A 17,093-nucleotide genomic window follows, 5' to 3' on the forward strand; every position below is an offset into this window, starting at 1 on the left:
ATTGTAGAGGTTTCTCTGAATAACTCTGGACTTGATGGGTGGAAGATTGGCTTTCACTGAGTAGATGACAAGATGGAGCTACTATTTCATGAATCTTACAAATGAACCACCCATTTTAATGAACTGATGAGTAAATACTGTAGTGCTAAGGTCATTCTAAGAAAAAAATATACAACAATTCAATGTTGCAAAAACAATCACCTATGTCTTCTTTACCAAGTAAATTCTTATCACTTGAAAGAGCTATCTCTTATTCCCTTTATTCAAAGCTTATCTGCCAATTATTTATCATGTTATAATGATTAGCAGTACCTTATATGGTTGAATTAATTACTGATTTATAAGTTACTTCCATAACTACTTACCTCTCTATAGTCTCGATCTTTTAAAACAATAAGGGACTCAGGAATTACTTCCTTAATTAAAAATACATCTTAAAGAACAAAAGAAAGATTTTAAGCATGCAAACTTTCGGTGCTATTTCAGTCACGTGGGTCTTTCGCTGTCCCTCAAATGATACCACAAGTGTGCCACTGACTTTGCTTGTGCATTTGGTTGACTGGATCACATGTGAAACATTAATAGCACAGGTACATTTTCTTATCCTTTAGAAAACTGGAGAGGAGAGGGGAGTCAGCAGGGAGGAGCTATCTAATCACTAGGAAACCCTAATATCTGATCATCTAGTTACAGAGATCAAGTTCTATCTAGCTCATCAGCTGTATGTCCTTGTATTGACATTAAGTCTTCCCCTTAAAGCACAAAGCATTTCTCATTTTCAATTTTAAGGCTGCAGAGGGATTGACTGTACTGTCGTTACCAAGAGCACAGCCCAGAGTCCAATTTGGAGTCCTTGATTTTCATTATGTTTTCAAACCCTCTCATCAAGCTTTCTTTCTCTTACCCTGATTTCCTCTCATTTCTCTGCTGCTCCTTTCTTTGTACGGTTTGTCCTAATACATGAAGAAAAGACCTTCAAGGGCAAAGAGGAAAATGGGTGGTAATCATTAGAAATGACCAATTAGAATTGAGCCCATTCAATATGCTTAGCTGAACAAGGTGTTTCTCTCTTCTGCAATATTTCACTGAATAGAAGAGTGTATTCACATATAATTTCATGTGATTACCCTACAATGGGAGTTCCTAGCCACAGTTCTCTATCAGGTGTTGTTAAGCACATAAACAAACTGCCTGCAAGCAAATCCTGTCCATTCAGTATTTATTTTCCTTTCATGAGATTCTTTGTTGGTGAACTCTGGCAATGTTGACTATTAAAATCACAAGAAAGGAAAATTTGAAGTTGGGAGAGATGTGGAAGAATCTTTGTCACAAAAATGTGTCTGTGTCAAATGAATTCCTCCCTGAGGAAAAACTACATAGAGGCCAGAATAACTCATATAGTCAAAAGCAATATTAAATGGTTAAAAATAAAAGCAGAAACATTAAGATGCTGTTGTGGACTTATTTTGCAGCCAAATTAACCAATACCAAAGAGAGGGCAGCCCTGTTTGAAAAGACTGGTATAAAACTGTCTTTCTTCCATCATTTACCCCTGAAGTAGGGATTCTTATCCTGAAATACTCAATGGGCCTCAGGGATGTGTGGATTCTCAACAATTTGGGGGTGTTCTTGTATACATGGGTCTTTTTTTCTGGGAGATGATCTGTAGTTCCTGTCAGATTTTCAAAGAGGTCTACTCTAAGAATCACTGTTCTTAGAAGATTCTTTAACGAAATGTTGGATACAACGATATTAGTTACAGCTCAGCATTCATGAAATCGAAGATGAGCATTTGAGCTATTTTTCTCTGGAAGACAGGTCAGGCCTGTCTAAATAGCTGCTGCAAAGTATGACAGGAAATTAGAGAATAGCTCAGAATTGGACTTGGGCAGGCCCATTGTGTGAACTATGGTAACACTAATGTGATACCAAAATTATATCAGCACCACCATCACCATCACCATCATCTCAGTAGCTTAACAAAATAAGTTTGCTTCTCATTCACACAAAGTTCAATTCCTGATTATTAGGCATCCCCCAATGTGGTCATTCAGAGATCTAGGCTTCTTGCTTCCTAAGGCTCTCTCTTCCTGTACAGCCTGGGTGTCCTCTGTTAGAACCTCAGTATCTTGCCAGTAGATAGGGGAAGAGAAAGAAGGTATGAAGGATCACACGAGGGTTGGACATCATTTTTATTTACATTCCTTCAGTCAAAATTCAGTCACATGACCAAACCTAGCTTTAAGGCAGGTTGGAAAATCTAGTCTAGCTACATCCTCAGGAAGTAGAAGAAATGACTTTTGGTGAAAACATAACATTTATGCCCTATCCTTTTAAATGAAGCAACAGTACGAGGAAGAGGCTGGAGGTGAAAAAGACACTGCTTTAGATACTGGAAGAAAGTTCAATGCCATAGGCAGGCCAACATAGTCCACAGACAATAGCAGAAGAGGCAGGCTTACTGGAGGTAAAAAAGTGTCCACAGCAACATAAAACCTGAGTCAAAAATGCTCAGAATTTCAGGCATGGAGACAGGCGGAATTTGGGGATTCGGTGATCAGTGTTAGAGCCAGCTATTTAGCATTTAGGAAGACCTAGGCTTAAGAATGGAGGATTAGAGCAGTGTCAGACCTAGAGTGAGATAACCAAGAGCAGGAAAATTACAGAGGTGAGGACTGGGCACAGGGGAAACAGTCCAGACAGACTGAGAGGTGACTCCTTCTTGACCAGAATGTTGGGGTTCCTCTTGTTGAAGCTCAGGATTGGTCCTGGAGTTAAAGCAGAGCCTACAGACAGGAAGGGAGGCACATGGGAGCCTGAAAGGCCAGACGTGACTCACCCTCGCATGTCACCATTAACCTTATACTCTGCTTCTCCGTCATAGACAACAGCTCCAGCTAACCCTAACTTCCTCATAAATGTGCTGGGATGAAAGAGGACAACAGAATCAGCATAAAGCAAATGCTCCACTAAGAGTCTGGAGGAACTGGGGTGCCAGATTTGCTCAGAAGAAATAATAATAAAAAATAACAGCAGACATGTGCAAGACACAGTTCTTGGGCTTTAAATATATTTAATCAGCCTTCACAAAAACCTTTATTTGAAGGAGGTGTTTTATAGATTTAAAACTAAGTGACCTGCTTAGGTAAGTGGCAGAGCTGGGATTCAAAGAGGGCCTGTTCCAGGGTCAATAACCATAAACACTGTGCATACTTATGCCTTCCTTAGAAAGTTACATTTGGCCAACATTTCATGTAACAATATTCTCTTAATGGAAGTTCCAGTGAAGACATACCCTGTAACTCTCCCCCAGAGACCTTATCTACCATTTGTTGCCAAAAAGCTGTTTCATCCTTTTAGAATGAAGATTAAGTCATGGAACTCCAAAGAATAAGTCATCTGCAGTTCACTAGAGAGGCTGTCCTCTCAAAGAATGCATTAAGCTTTGAAGTAAAACATGGCACAAATAAATTCTTATAGAATGTCAGTGTTGGAAGAAACTGTAAGGACCACAGTCCCACCCACTTTCCTGCAGAGAAGCTAGTAGCTTGCAAAATGTCCCTTAGGAATAAAAGCTGGTTGTCCTAACTTCAATGGTAAAATATGTGCTGTCTCACCTCAAGCCATTTCGCAGTCACAGCATAAAGGGATGATGATGGTTATGAGCCAGAAACTTCTGAGAGTGACATGAGTGACTGCACTAATTCTTAAATTGCCAGAGGGTCTGTGGAAAAGATAAATTTTATGAAGTTGAAACCTTTTATTTTCAATGAAATAAGGAGTCCAATATCTTATATAACTAATCGGGAGTTATACATCCATCCATTCCAGTATTTATTGATTCATCCCAGCCTTTATCCCAGTTTTTATTCATTCATCCATCCATCCATCCATTATCTCACCCCCATTCATCTGTCCAACCATTTATTCATTCTCTTGCTAAAGCATTCATTCATTCCAAAAATCTACCAAGCAAAAATTTGTGCTAAATCCTGGGTATTTTTCAATAGTATATTTTACTGATTTTTCAATCAGTATTTTTCTTTCCGCCTGGTTTTCGGTGTATGGGATTCCAGTACATTCCACTATAAAATGAACTTCATATTAAATATATTTAGAGAATCAAAACAATCAGGCCATAAATTATGGCACCGTTCACAGCTTCCATCCATTAATCCAAAGTAAAGAGTTCACCTAGAAGCATTTGCTTTGTTGCTCAGGACCTTATTACTGGCTGTTAGACATCTTTTACTGACTACAAACCTAGCCTCAAGCCCAGTGTTGACAAGGTTCAGTCAACAGCCAACTCTCTTCTTATTTCTGCAAATTGTGCCTATGAGAGTTATAAGGCCTTTGCTGTCCTTATTGAAAAGTACACCCAGTGTGACAAAGACGTGCATTCTCAATTTTCTTGGAGGACAGTGAAGAGATCCCTGTATCCTGCTGGTCTATCAGGACCGACCAGTTAGTGCTGTTTGTGCAAACCCTACAATACTACTTCTGCTCTAAATAATTCTACTTCAATGGCTCAGAGTTTTGCTAGCTCTAATAAGAACTCTAAAATGATTTATTTCAGCATTTGGTTCTGCACCACATGAGAACATTGTTTTCTGATGGTAATAAGGGAGGGGACCACTCAGGAAAACAAAACACAATGTCAAGGTGCCAACATTCTGTATATATATTTATTCATGTTTGTATTTGTGGATGGAAATTTTTTTCCATGCTATAAAGTTTTGTTAAGAACAAGTTGTTACAAATTAATAAATAATAGTTACAACTATTATCTCTTGTAAACAGAATAATAAACAAATAAGCAAACAGATGCAACTACTTTGGTATACACAGACATTCCATTGTTTTTTGTTATGAAATTACTATGAAACCACCATTTTAATTTATTTGTAGCACTTTCTCTTGAGATACAATTTTTTTATTGCACATTGCCTTGTACTTGTTTTACCAGCTCGGGTTTGTAGCATACCAAAGAATTACAGAAAATTTTTTCTACCAAAGGTGGAGCTTATTTTCTGCCATGTAGTGATTTATATGTTACAAATGTAAAAAAAGCCAGGTACAAAAATGAATGATTGTATGTGTGTGATGTGTGCTCAAGACTAGGAATACTGACTGGTATGAAAGGCTTTTAACTAGCTGGTCATCAAAATCATATATAACAGCCATTAAAGACTCACTTAGTTAGCAGCATATAAATCATTGGGTTGGTTATTCAAAGACTAGACAAACAGAATTCCCGGATACTGTTTCCACTTGGGTTTCCCAGTTCATATGGTTCCAGCTGGCGGTACTCAAAAGTCACACGATTTATGTGTTTTCCACTGGAGACCATGCGCACCACAGTGTTGTCACAGCCAATTTTCATTTGGGCTATAATTCGTGGAAAAAGTAAATTTCCCAGCATGTTAAAAATCCCACAGTCAAACCATTTCTGTCAGTGAGATGATTTAAACACAAAGAAAGCAAGGGGGCCTATTTTCCTATCACATACTCAAACCACAAATCTGCCATCAGGTTTTTGTTTTCATTTTTATTTTAATACATATTTAAAAATAGAATAGTGAAATTGAACTCAGCCTTTCTACTCATGTACAAAAACACTGTTAGATGAATAAAACTGGCTGGAACGGACAAGAAGATGTTTCTTTGCACTTTTCACACTCTCCTACCTGCAAGGCTTCAGTAATAAAAGGAGGGTGAAGGGAAGTGGTCTGTCCACACTGCCCCTGAGTCCAGTATTCTCAGTGGAGGCAGTAACACTCTTCAGGGACAGGTTGGAAATTTCCAGGGGGCAGTTTTTGGCTGTCATACCAGGGGGTGCAAGTGGCACTTAATGGGCAGGGCTGTAAGGTGAAGTGTACTGCTGGACAATTATGTAGACCCCGAAAATTGCCTATTTATAATTTTGTGAGCCTAGATAACAATTCTAGTTTAGATAAACAAAACATCATTTGCATGATTTAGATATATACTGAATATACTCACTTTAGTTACATTGTTCACCTAGACTTTGTCTCTCTCATTTTTTTCTGTGCTTCCTATATGGAATGGCTTTTGATATACTTCCCTTAAATCCAGTCTTGTTATTTGTATGTGCATCTGACAACATCTGTGTGTCTTTTTCTGCAGATGTACCTGAGCAGTTATATATTGAAACTCATAGTATTTCTATCAAAAATTACCTTTACTTTATTTCTGTAGCCTCAGCTGGTTCCTGAGGCAAGATTTATCTACCCTGCAGTAGTCCCTTCTGCTGTTTTAATTTTCTCCCCCCCCCACCCACTTTGTCTCTGTAAGGCCTAAATTCTAAGGAACACCAGCATTACCATTGTATAACATCTACTTTACAAACATGTGCCTGGGTTTAAATGAGGTATAACAGAGGGTTATTGAGGTAAAAGTCAATTTGAAGACATAATAAACCCTGTAATTATTTTAATAAAAGCACCAGAGAGCCTAGACTAAGCTTCTCCAAGAGGGTCTAAATTTAGTTTTATAAAAATGATTCGGAAGGTCATTATTTTTCTGATCTTACTCTGAAATTTCATCTACATAACACGCACTATTTCCTTTAGTTAATTTGCATATTTGACACTATTTATTATATGAATTATTTATTATTTGACATAATTCCTAAACAGATCCAGGTTCCCTAACAGCTCTTCATTCGCAGTTTAGGAGGAGCTCATGAAAACATGGTGAATGAAAGAACAAAATGAAGTCTAAAATGAACCACTGAGTCATATAATTAAGCTTTCAAATTATCTTAAGACTGGTTTCAATTATCTAGATAATTGAGGCAAAAGTGTTTTTTTGCCATTTGTCTCACCCTTTTTACCTAATTCAAATCGTATAATTCAAGCACCAAAATTACTGTGGCTTCCATTATCTACAGTTTTAGGCAGTCCTTCACCTAATCTCACCCAGCCCAAAGGCATCTCCTCCCCAGACTCCCATTAGCACGCAGGGACCCAGTGCCTCAGGGACATGAGCAGAAGTCGAACACACGCAGTCCGAAGCTGCATGCGCTGGTTTAAACCAGGGCTCAACTAACATAAAATAATCCCTGAGTTTGCAGCAAAGTGGGTTTTTAGAAACCTTTTGCCTTTACCTTGACTAGAAAGCTTGCCTCATGCCCAGTCCTGCCTTAAATCTCATCTGAAACTCTTTTACAACTGGTATATCTGGGGGACAGTGGAATACATATCAGGCCTTAGAGTTTATCTGTTTGTATTAATTCTGTTTCAGAAAAGTTTTACTTATTAAGGTTCCAGCATTAGCTCACAGAGAAAAAACTGGTGGGCAGGCCAGGTTTTAATCAAAACAGGTAACAGCTGGTCAAAAGGATGTCCGATCGGCAGCTTCATTACCTACTTGGTTAGTAATCTGTGGTTACAAGAAAGGGAGGGGGCTATGATAAGAATTTGCCATGAGTTTAAAGACTGTAGTTCTGTTCTCTTGTGCTTTACTGTTGTCTCTTTAAAGATAATCTCCGATTCCTGCATCTAAAGTACAGATATGGGAGCGACCTTTATAGAAATGTTTTATGTAAGTCTCTCCCTACCCCCATTGACTTTGTTAATTTAGTTGTAAGGTCAGCCATTCCTACCCACCCTCACCTCATCTAAGCATAATCAAACAGAAAGTCTTCACCATCCCTAACAAAGAAGATCTGGTTCTGTTTGGCACTAAACTGGTCTTTTATTAGTGTTGACCACTGTTGGATTTCAGAGTTGACTTCTGTTTTCGCAGAGGTCTTCAGAGGCTAGTTTGGCTGCTAGAAGTTGAGGGCATTCAGCAATTCTCAGAATTTTTACTAAAGCATATCATGTTTAAATTTACTTACTATGAGTAATACATACATACATATATATATGTATATGTATGGAAAAGTTATTTAGGTATTACTTCATTGTTATACAATTATTCATTGATGACACATCTACTGTTTGAAGCATAGTTTTCAATTAGTACACAACTTTTAGTCTTTAGAGGATGAAAGCAGGGACCTTCAAGAAGGTGGAAAGAGCACAGAACAAAAACGCTTTGTCTTTTTCATAGTTTTACTTAGGGCCAGCCTTAAATGTGCATCCTTGTTACTTCACAGATTTCTTTTCCAATGCCAGGTATTTTGATAATGCATTCTTGATGCTGTACATGGGCTCAAATGTCAAATCCCCACATTGGCTCAATGTACAAAATTGAAGTTTTTTAATGGGAACTTGCCTTCCCAAGTATAAGAAATTTGAAGTGTCTTATTCAAGGAAATAATATTGATAGGCACTTAAATAATAATCAAAGAAATATCTCACCAGGACCATCGAAGGGATAGCAGAGATCAGCTAAAGGCATCATCTTGGAAGGATCCAGTCCATTTCCTCCCAGCAGCTCCACAAAGTCTCCTATTCCTCCACAACTTGCTGAGGGCTTCTATGTGAATAAGGCAGCAGAGAAAGATAGTTAAACTAATTATGGAAGTCAAACCATTTGACCAATGGCAGTTGCTGGATTTACTCCATCCTAGACATCCTGGCAGTGCCATTTAACTTAACATCCAAGATGCCAGAAATTAAAAGACATTTAAAAGGAAACATCCTAAGAACTGCTTTTCTAAATCAGCTGAGTAATTATTTTTTTAAATGTGTGTGAATTCTTTTTATAACCTCAAGCCTTGAAATGATGAAATGGGAATCCATAAACTTACTTTTTGAATCATTTGGATATACATTCTGAATTACTTAAATTTCTTAATGCATGCTGTCAGAATTTTTATAAGTAGGGCCTTCACATCAGTTTTTTCCTTCAACTTCCCTCTTTTCCTCTTCTTTGTAAAGGACTTTTTCTGGTATTGGGACAATCCTAATCGTTTCTACAGATAAGGATTTAGGTTATAAGGATATTAAAGAAAAAAGACAACCCTAATTTGGGGCTCCAGTTAGCTAGAGCTACCATCATCTTTCTCCTTCCAACTAAAACAAATTTATTTTAAGCTACTCAGAACAAGATCTATTCTAAGACTTTGTGTGATCTACTTTAACAAGCTTTTCCTGCTTCCCTTCATCCTTTCCAAACCGCTTCATCCACATCAATTCCTGTGCTTCACTTCTGCACACGAAGCAGTTCCCCCAGCCCAAAATGTTGCACTTGGGGCTGCCCCTCCCCTGTGATCAGGGATGGACTCATAGGCAGGCCCACACTTACAGGGTGAGGGCTTGGTTTAGTGCTCTGCTGTCACCACCTTGGAATGCTTAATCATTTTTAATTAAGGGCTCCCACATTTTCATTTTGTACTGTCCCCCACAAATGATAGAGTGGGTGTTGCCTGTAATCTTCTTCCTTCAGTGAGGCACACTCATCTAGAGATCTAGTGGAGTGTAGCAGGTGCTCAGGATTAAGTACACAGGGACCTACATCTAAATAGAGAACTGTACACACACACACTCAAACGTTTAGGAGACACGACTGCAACTGGAACTAAATAGCAAAATTAGAAAATAATATAACAGCAACTCTTTGGCTAATGAAGGAAGCATGTGAAGACCCATGTTTTTGAAGTGCCTACTATGTGCTGGACTCTACACATAATTTCATCAAGTGATGACATAGAAGGTTAATTAGCCCTACTTTGTACAGGGCTTATCTTCTTATCTGGAGAGTTGAATAAGAGGTAAGAAAAAAACTTAATTAATTGCCTTTCCCTTGAGTAGAAGGTTTCCAAGGGGAACATCTCATAAGACTAAATTTTCTACTTGGTTCTATGCATTCCAAGTTTCAGCAGAAGGTGGTGAAGGGGAAAAGGTAGGGCTGGGAGATAAGAATGGGAAATAAGGAAGTGAGGAAAAGTAGAAACTGAAGTGAGAGAAACAGAACAGAGAAACAAGGAAATTGGGTGCACCCATTCCTTGGCGTTCAATGATTTTCTTTCTTCTTTCCAAACCTCTGAGCTATTCTTAGGAATAAGGGCAGGACTAATTGTGGAGGGATCTTCTTGGGGTTCAGCTCCTCAACACTGATCCCCTAGATTTCTTGCTGAGGTTCCATCTGCCTGGACTAACCCACTAGCTCCACCTGCCAAAACTATGCCTGGGCGCGCACTCCGCATCACTCCGGGCCCTGCAGCCCGTCTGCCACGTGGACACCAGAATCACCGCGAGGCATCCTCTCCCTCCCGCCATAGACTTTGATAATGAATTTGGTCATGAAGTCAGCAATTCCCGGCCACCCTTATCCCACCTGCCCATAACCGAATGGATTCTGTTGCCTTCTTGCCTGACCCCCTCAGTGTTTTCCCCTACACTTAGAATAAACTCAAACTACTTAATATGACCTCTGGGCATGTCCATCTCCATGACACTGTCTCATATCACTCCTTCTCTACCTTTCCTGTTTTCCACTTCTGGAACCCAGGAAGCCCATCCCCTCCTCTGAGCCTCTGCACTACTGTTACCTCTGTTCCCGGCCCTGCAGGTGGCTGCTGGTTCCTTCTTATCTCAAGTCTCAGCTTAAATGTCTCTTTCTCAGTTTCTTTCCTGACCACCTCATCTCCAGCAGCTCCCCAGCCAGCCCTCTGCTCCCTCTCCCCCATCACTGTCTGTCACGCCACTCCACTGCATTTTCTGTAAGGCATTCACCACTATTTGAAATACATGATATGTTTGCCTCTCTTATCCCACTAGAATGCAGGTTCCATGTGAGCAGGACCTGTTTTGTTACTAATTTCCAGTATTTAGAATAGTACCTTGCACATGGTAAGCAGTCAAAAAATATTTTGTAAAGAAATAGATTCCTAGAATACTGCAGGCCTCAAAAATTTTTTAAGGGAAAACTCCAAGATTACCCCTCCTAATCAAGCACAGCCAAAGGACAGCTCTGCTATCTTATGCCAATCTGCTATCACACTCGCCATCTTCTTCTTATACATCAGGAATGGCACACAAACAATCTCAAGCCAATAAGGCTATGCCAGAGACACCCACCTACTCTGGTCTTTATCAAAGGATTATTCTTCCACTAAGATCCAGTAATAAATTTTTAAATTATTTAACTTAAATAATTTTTAACATTATTTTAAATAATTTAAATAACTAAAAAAATTCTGGCCCATGGATTTAGGGCTTAAAGGAAACTAGATATATACCTTTTCTCAGTCCTGGCCCTATTTATTTGGTGTTCACTGAAATCTGTCTGAGTAGGGATTATAATTGTTTTTGATGCCAGCAAATACATATGAGCTATCTTAACCCAAACATATGAGGTAAAAGGAAATGAGGATGACTCAGAAGGAAGATACTACAGTGCAAATAAATGTGTTCAAGCTCAGCATTAACTGTAAAGTCCATACAGAATTTCATGGGAAAACAAGCTGATGAAGATTCTCAGCTAATATTTTGCTGCAAAATGTTTTGAATTAAATGTAATGCAAAAAATTCTTACGGCATTTTACAATATGAAAATCCAATTTCATATTTTATGCTACACCTAGCATTCCTTCATAACACAGTTCTGTCAATGAGATACTTCCTTCGCATCAAAAGAAAATTCCAATAATCAGAAGCACAGCTGTGCAGATGACTCACACTAGGTTCTGCTAGGAGAGAATTTTTGTAAAAGAGGCAAGTACAAGCGAGTTCAATTGTAATTATATATCACAACTTTACCAACTGAAAACATTTCTTACATCACAAGGGAAGTATTCAAGTAGTCAGAGGGGCACCAGAATAGGCAACTTGCAGGGTAAGGGAAATAGAAGAGAGGTTTAGTTAACGCAGTCAGGGCAAGCACACGTGAGATTGAATGGTCGCACAGGACATACATACTCTTTCTATTTGCTAATGGCTACGTTTGCCCTATATGGTTACTTTTGCTCTGATAAAGCTGTGGCCTTAGTAAATGACTGGGAAGCAAGTAAACAACTCACCTTTACCTGTAGACCATTTAAGTGTCCCAGGGTGAGATCAGATATTTTGATCGCCACAGGATAAATTATGGAGAAGCTGCAGTTTCGGTGCTGATGTGGAACTACCAGGGTAAACCTTCCATTTGGGGTCTGGGAAATGACATTGCAGGCTTTGTAGAAAAACAAGATCACATGTTATCTACTTGGTGCTGGGTTTTTATACAAATTTATCCTATTCTTATTCTAGCCTCCTATTCATGGTTTAGGGCATCATGGCCTGGAAGAGAGTATATCACAAAGGCAGTTTGGAGACAGGAAGGAGTCGGGAATAAATATCACCAGTGAGGTATGGACATTGTCAGGAAGCTCTGGGCTCTGGGGTGATTCTACTGTTCATGACAGCAGGTTACCAAAATAACTACAAGATAAAAACTAATCAACCAGACAATACTAGCTAGTGAAATTTCTAGAAACACACCATTAACTAGGGTACCTGTTCAAGCTGGAAGTCTAAAAGAATCTGGACTTAAAGGTGAGGCCAGAACTCAAATGCTCTGTCCAAAACCTTCATTCATTGAACTTAGAGCCATAGTGTTATTTTTAAATAAGAAAGAAAATAAATATAATATGTTTAAAATAATAAATAATATAGTAATATCAATATATTATACCATACACTACATTACCAAATAGGCTGAAAATTTTGTTACAAAATAGGCTGAGAAAAATAGAAAACAGGCTTATGCCTGATAAGTATTTGCTGGGTTTTAAGCGGTAAGTTGTCTACTAAAAGGTAAAACTATAATGTTTAATTTACTTCCAAAACTTTCTGAAATTTTTTGTTTTTTATCTGAAGCCTAGAATTATAATAAATTTCTTCTTTTAGCTATAAAACTAGAAGCATCAGAGTTTATGCCTTCAAAAAAAATTTTTTTTCCCCATATGGGACAAAAGTTTCTAACTGATCAGAATAAACTATCTCTTGCCTCCCTCCTATGCTTTTAATCACACTTAATTTTTAAAAACCCTAAAATTCCTTGATGTTTCTAGAAGGTTTCTGATTTCTAACCATGCAAAATGTAGAAGAAACATTTCATATTGTCCTCTAGGATTATCTGCTGGGAAACAGCCTTTTCTGGGGGGCTTACTTCAAAAATTTTTTGTTTTTTAAAACAAAAATTGGAAGATCAGTCAGTATATTATTCTTTGGCAGATCATTCTTCAACCACATGAAGTGTTAATACTATTTTATGCAACCAAAAGTGAGTGATGTTTTCTTTTCCTGATTTTTAAAAAATATTTTTCTCTTAATTAGGAAAAAATAATAAGCAGATGAATGAACTCATTTTGATTTAAGATAATGTATTTTAGGCCTGGACTGTTCAGCATTATAGCATCTATGTGTGTATCATCAGAAATTAACTGATTTAGAGTGGTGGGCTCAGACTCAGAAGGCAAGATTGAAGTGTTCTGGTCCAACCCTCTGCTCAGGACATGAGATCTGTCTACCACATCCGAGATACATAGTCTTTCAGCATTTGCCTAAATATCTCTTAAGACTGCAACTTCATACCTGATCCCTCAAGCTACTCCCAGATCAATGGAATGACATGGAGGGATTAACATTTGTCACTGAAAGTATTGTAGTACCTCAGGAAATCAGAAGAAGACTGGAGAAAAAAAAGAATTCTACCCACCACAAATTAGTATGCTATCTAGCCTGGGACATAAATTAAAAACTGTCATTTGATTTTCAAAATAACAAATAGGAAATATCCTTTAGGTCATTTGTAATTACAGAATTTCCATTCAAATTTCTTAAGTCTGTGCCTTGATACTCTTTGAAAAGTAGATTTGACTCTCCCTCCCCCCAAGTCCTGCCTTCTACTGAGAAGACAGGGAACCCACTTACGAAAGAGGTTGGGATCTGTCTTTATGGTTAATGTGAATCCATTTCCTGGCTCATGGATCCGGAAGAAGATCATGGCCACGTTCTGGGACGATCTGATGCTCCTTCTGCTAAGCCCACTCTCACAGAAATCTATGTACCTCTCAGTGGTGGGGAGAGGGTGATCCTGGGAACTGGGGAACTTCTCTCCCTTGAGAATCCAACCATCAAACACCTTCCAACAAAACACAGACACAGATGGTCACTTACATCAACTCCTGAAGTCATAGGTGTGTTGAAAAGTGGGAAAAAGTTACCTAGTAATGGGCCTTCAGTCACAAGGCAGGGATATACTCCCCTGCCCACTTGCTCTCTATTCTGACCATGAGAGTTGCTTGCAAGTAATAGTTTTAACTAATTATTGCTTTTTTTCTTTTTAAAACTTAAAATTTCCAAAGTAAACTTTATTATACTTCATTTCATAATTTCAGCCAACTTGGTAAATGAAACTACAGACAATATACATTTTTATCTTGGTCATATTTTCCACACATTCCACCTGGAGAAGAATTCCACAAAGGTGTGTGATTTGGGTTTCAGTTCTTCTCTTCCTTCTCCTCATTGAAATATGAGAAAAATATCTCAAAAATAGACAGCAAAAGAAAAACTGGAGCAGCAACGTTACCTACCTGTTAGTGATTACATATGCTCATTTTCCTCAGTTACACACTCTTATCACATATTAAAGTATCAAAAACTGCTTCCACGCTTAGCAATAGCTGGCATGCCACTTAGGACTTTATTCCTCTACTTGTTAAAGTTTGAAATTGGACAAAAGGTCAGGGTCTATTGACTTTACTCTTAAAAAATCACCATAGGTTTCTGATTTAATGAGTCCAACCCAGGTCACATTAACAAAATTACCAGCTATAAAGTACTTCACCAAACCAGTCCTCTTCTAATGTGTTTAACAGGTTCCAGAATAATTCCACTTTGGAGATTTTAACCATGGTCATTTTAATGGGACTGCAGAACTCCAAGCTGCCCTGTAGGACTTACAGAGAGCAACTGACTAGGTGAGGCGATGTTGTAAGGATGGGGGATTTGTCTGCACCTCCCCACCTGCCTCAGACTAGCTTCCCTCTCAGCGTCCCTCCCAGAAGTCAGTCCCCTACTGCTCCAAAATTGGGTCCCCCAGGCCTTTAAGAGAGCCCCTATGAGCCTGTAACAGGTCCACAGAGAGATGGACCAGAAGGGGCAAGAGGGGATATGGGGGCCTGAGCCCTCAGGCCAGTTAGTTTGTATCATTTTTCATCTGTACCATATTTCAACACAGTGTTTCTTGCTGCAAGTTCAAGTCTTTGGAAGCGCCTGGGCGCTGAGAGTGCATAGAGGGGAACTGAAATTGCAGCGTCCCAGGCACCTATCCTTCAGGATGTGGGTCTTGAGATTGGCGAGCTTCGCACCGCGTAGGGGTCCCAGAACGCCGCTCCCGCTCCTGTACCCCAGTGTGGAAGAGAACCTCCTGAGCCCCATGATCGTCAGCCCCGTAGTCCCTGACCCACTTCTGCCGCTGCGCCCCGCAGCCAGGGCGCCTCACCTTCAGGAAGTCCCCGCGCTGACAGTCGATGGAGACCAGGTCGTAGCGGATGGCGATGAACTCCTCGGGCTCGCTGATGAAGAACGCAGCACAGTGCAGCTGCGGCCGGTCGGCGGTGAAGGTGAACTGGCCCTGGAGGCTCAGCATGTCCAGGCAGCCTGGTGGGGGGTGGGAGGTGGGGGCAGGGGTCCCGAGCTGCAGCCACCGAGGCGCCGGCCCCAGGCAGCCCCTCTCCAGGCCCATTCCCTGGTCTGCAGCGCCGGACCCCTACTCTCGGCTGCGCCCAGCTTGTGCCCCCCTGGTGCGCGTCACCCATCTCATCCCCGCGCGCCCTCTCGGAGGGACCTTTAGCCACGGGAATGCGCCCCGGCCATCCTAGCCAACCCCTGCCGGGCAGCACCCCACACTCTCCTGCCCTGGGCGCGGAGCCCCTGCTTCCCAACCGCCCTGCTGCCTGCGGCCGCTCTCCAGAGCCCCGACTCACGCAGAGCGCGGCGGTACAGCTGCTCCCCCGCCAGCTCCCGCTTCAGGTCGGCGCTGAGGAGCAGGAAGGGGTCATGGTCCACCGCTTCCCGCAGCTGGCAAGGGAAATAGGTCAGCTGGGAAAAGTTCAAGGGGTGGAAACGAGGAGCAAGAGCCAGGTACCCTCCATGCCCCACAGCAAAGAGAATAAAGTAGTAGTATCCATGTAGCCCGTCGGAGAAGACGGGAAGATCCTAGACCTTTTCCATTAGACCAAGGTATCCCCAGGGGCAGAGGGAAGGAGGAAGACAGCCTAGGGGAAACCAGGGGAAAGGTGGGGCCCAAAAGACAGGGAAGAAAGAGCTAATCCCTGAGATTAAAAGGCTGAGAGCTCACCACCTCGGCCCCACCCAAGGCTGGACTCGGCTCAGAAGGTGTGATGAGTTTGTCAGGGGACAGCTCACCTCTAGGTACCGGCTCTCCCCTCTCAGAGCCAGCAGGAAGATCAGGACGAAGTGACCCTGAAGTTTGAAGGAAGGAAACATGCTGGCGGTGCCTCTGAGCTGGTGGGCTGTGTTCCGAAGGTCTCAGGCTTTGCTTTTCACACCTTCACCCAGGCTGAGAGCTAGAAGCTGGTAGGGTCCCTTTGCTGGGTCTCTTTTATAGCACAGTGAGGAGGGGAGGCTCTCTGCCCCTTAGCTCATCTGAGCTCAGTAACCATGGGTTACCCTGTCTCAGTGACAAAGTGCGTGGTGATGACGAGGGTCCAGCACTCAACCACAGATTTTCAGAGTGGTCCAGCATAATTCACCAAAAAATGATTTCAGGCACTTATAACTTAGTAAACTAAAGTGTGGGAGAAAGAATGAGGCAGGGATGGAGAATACGGGAAGACATTTACTTGACCTGCCAAATGCTGGATTCTCTTCTGTGGAGAGTCAGGGAATTTTTGGTTTTGCAAAGCAAAGTGACAAAATTATACAAAGGCAGAAACTACCCAAATACATGTAACCTCATAATTCAGCCTTGTCACATAACCTTGGATGGAATCATGCTGGAAATCATCAAGGAATATAATATTCGTGCAATTGCTCATGCCTCTCAGGAAGAAATTTGAGGGGTTTTCAGCTCCAAATGAAGCTGAACAAATGCTGAAGTCTGATTTTGCAGAATTTTGCAGTAATGCAACTCTAGTTTCTCTGTCCCTATGTCTTTGCTTTATTGTAGTC

General features: G+C 40.7%; 1 protein-coding gene across 1 annotated transcript; it reads right to left on the reverse strand.

Annotated features, from left to right (window-relative positions):
* Nucleotides 1-4,670: 4,670 nt before the first annotated feature.
* On the reverse strand, nt 4,671-16,689 carry CRHBP (corticotropin releasing hormone binding protein). The gene is made up of 7 exons (XM_036914116.2): nt 16,329-16,689; nt 15,887-15,980; nt 15,403-15,560; nt 13,827-14,037; nt 11,936-12,084; nt 8,331-8,448; nt 4,671-5,388 (listed from the first exon to the last, which is right to left on the reverse strand). Exons 1-7 carry the CDS (start codon nt 16,407-16,409, stop codon nt 5,231-5,233), a joined length of 969 nt encoding a protein of 322 aa, XP_036770011.2. The 5' UTR covers nt 16,410-16,689; the 3' UTR covers nt 4,671-5,230.
* Nucleotides 16,690-17,093: the final 404 nt, after the last annotated feature.

Source organism: Manis pentadactyla, chromosome 2, assembly GCF_030020395.1.
Source record: "Manis pentadactyla isolate mManPen7 chromosome 2, mManPen7.hap1, whole genome shotgun sequence".
Lineage (NCBI taxonomy): Eukaryota > Metazoa > Chordata > Mammalia > Pholidota > Manidae > Manis > Manis pentadactyla.

What these genes read in the sequence shown, in the direction of transcription:
- CRHBP (XM_036914116.2), bottom strand. Translation starts at nt 16,409, where the DNA reads ATGTTTCCTTCCTTCAAACTTCAGGGTCACTTCGTCCTGATCTTCCTG. An exon ending in GCTGTACCGCCGCGCTCTGC is followed by an intron (nt 15,561 to 15,886) that starts GTGAGTCGGGGC and finishes ACCCCCCACCAG; the next exon opens with GCTGCCTGGACATGCTGAGC. An exon ending in GACAGATCCCAACCTCTTTC is followed by an intron (nt 12,085 to 13,826) that starts GTAAGTGGGTTC and finishes TTTTCTACAAAG; the next exon opens with CCTGCAATGTCATTTCCCAG.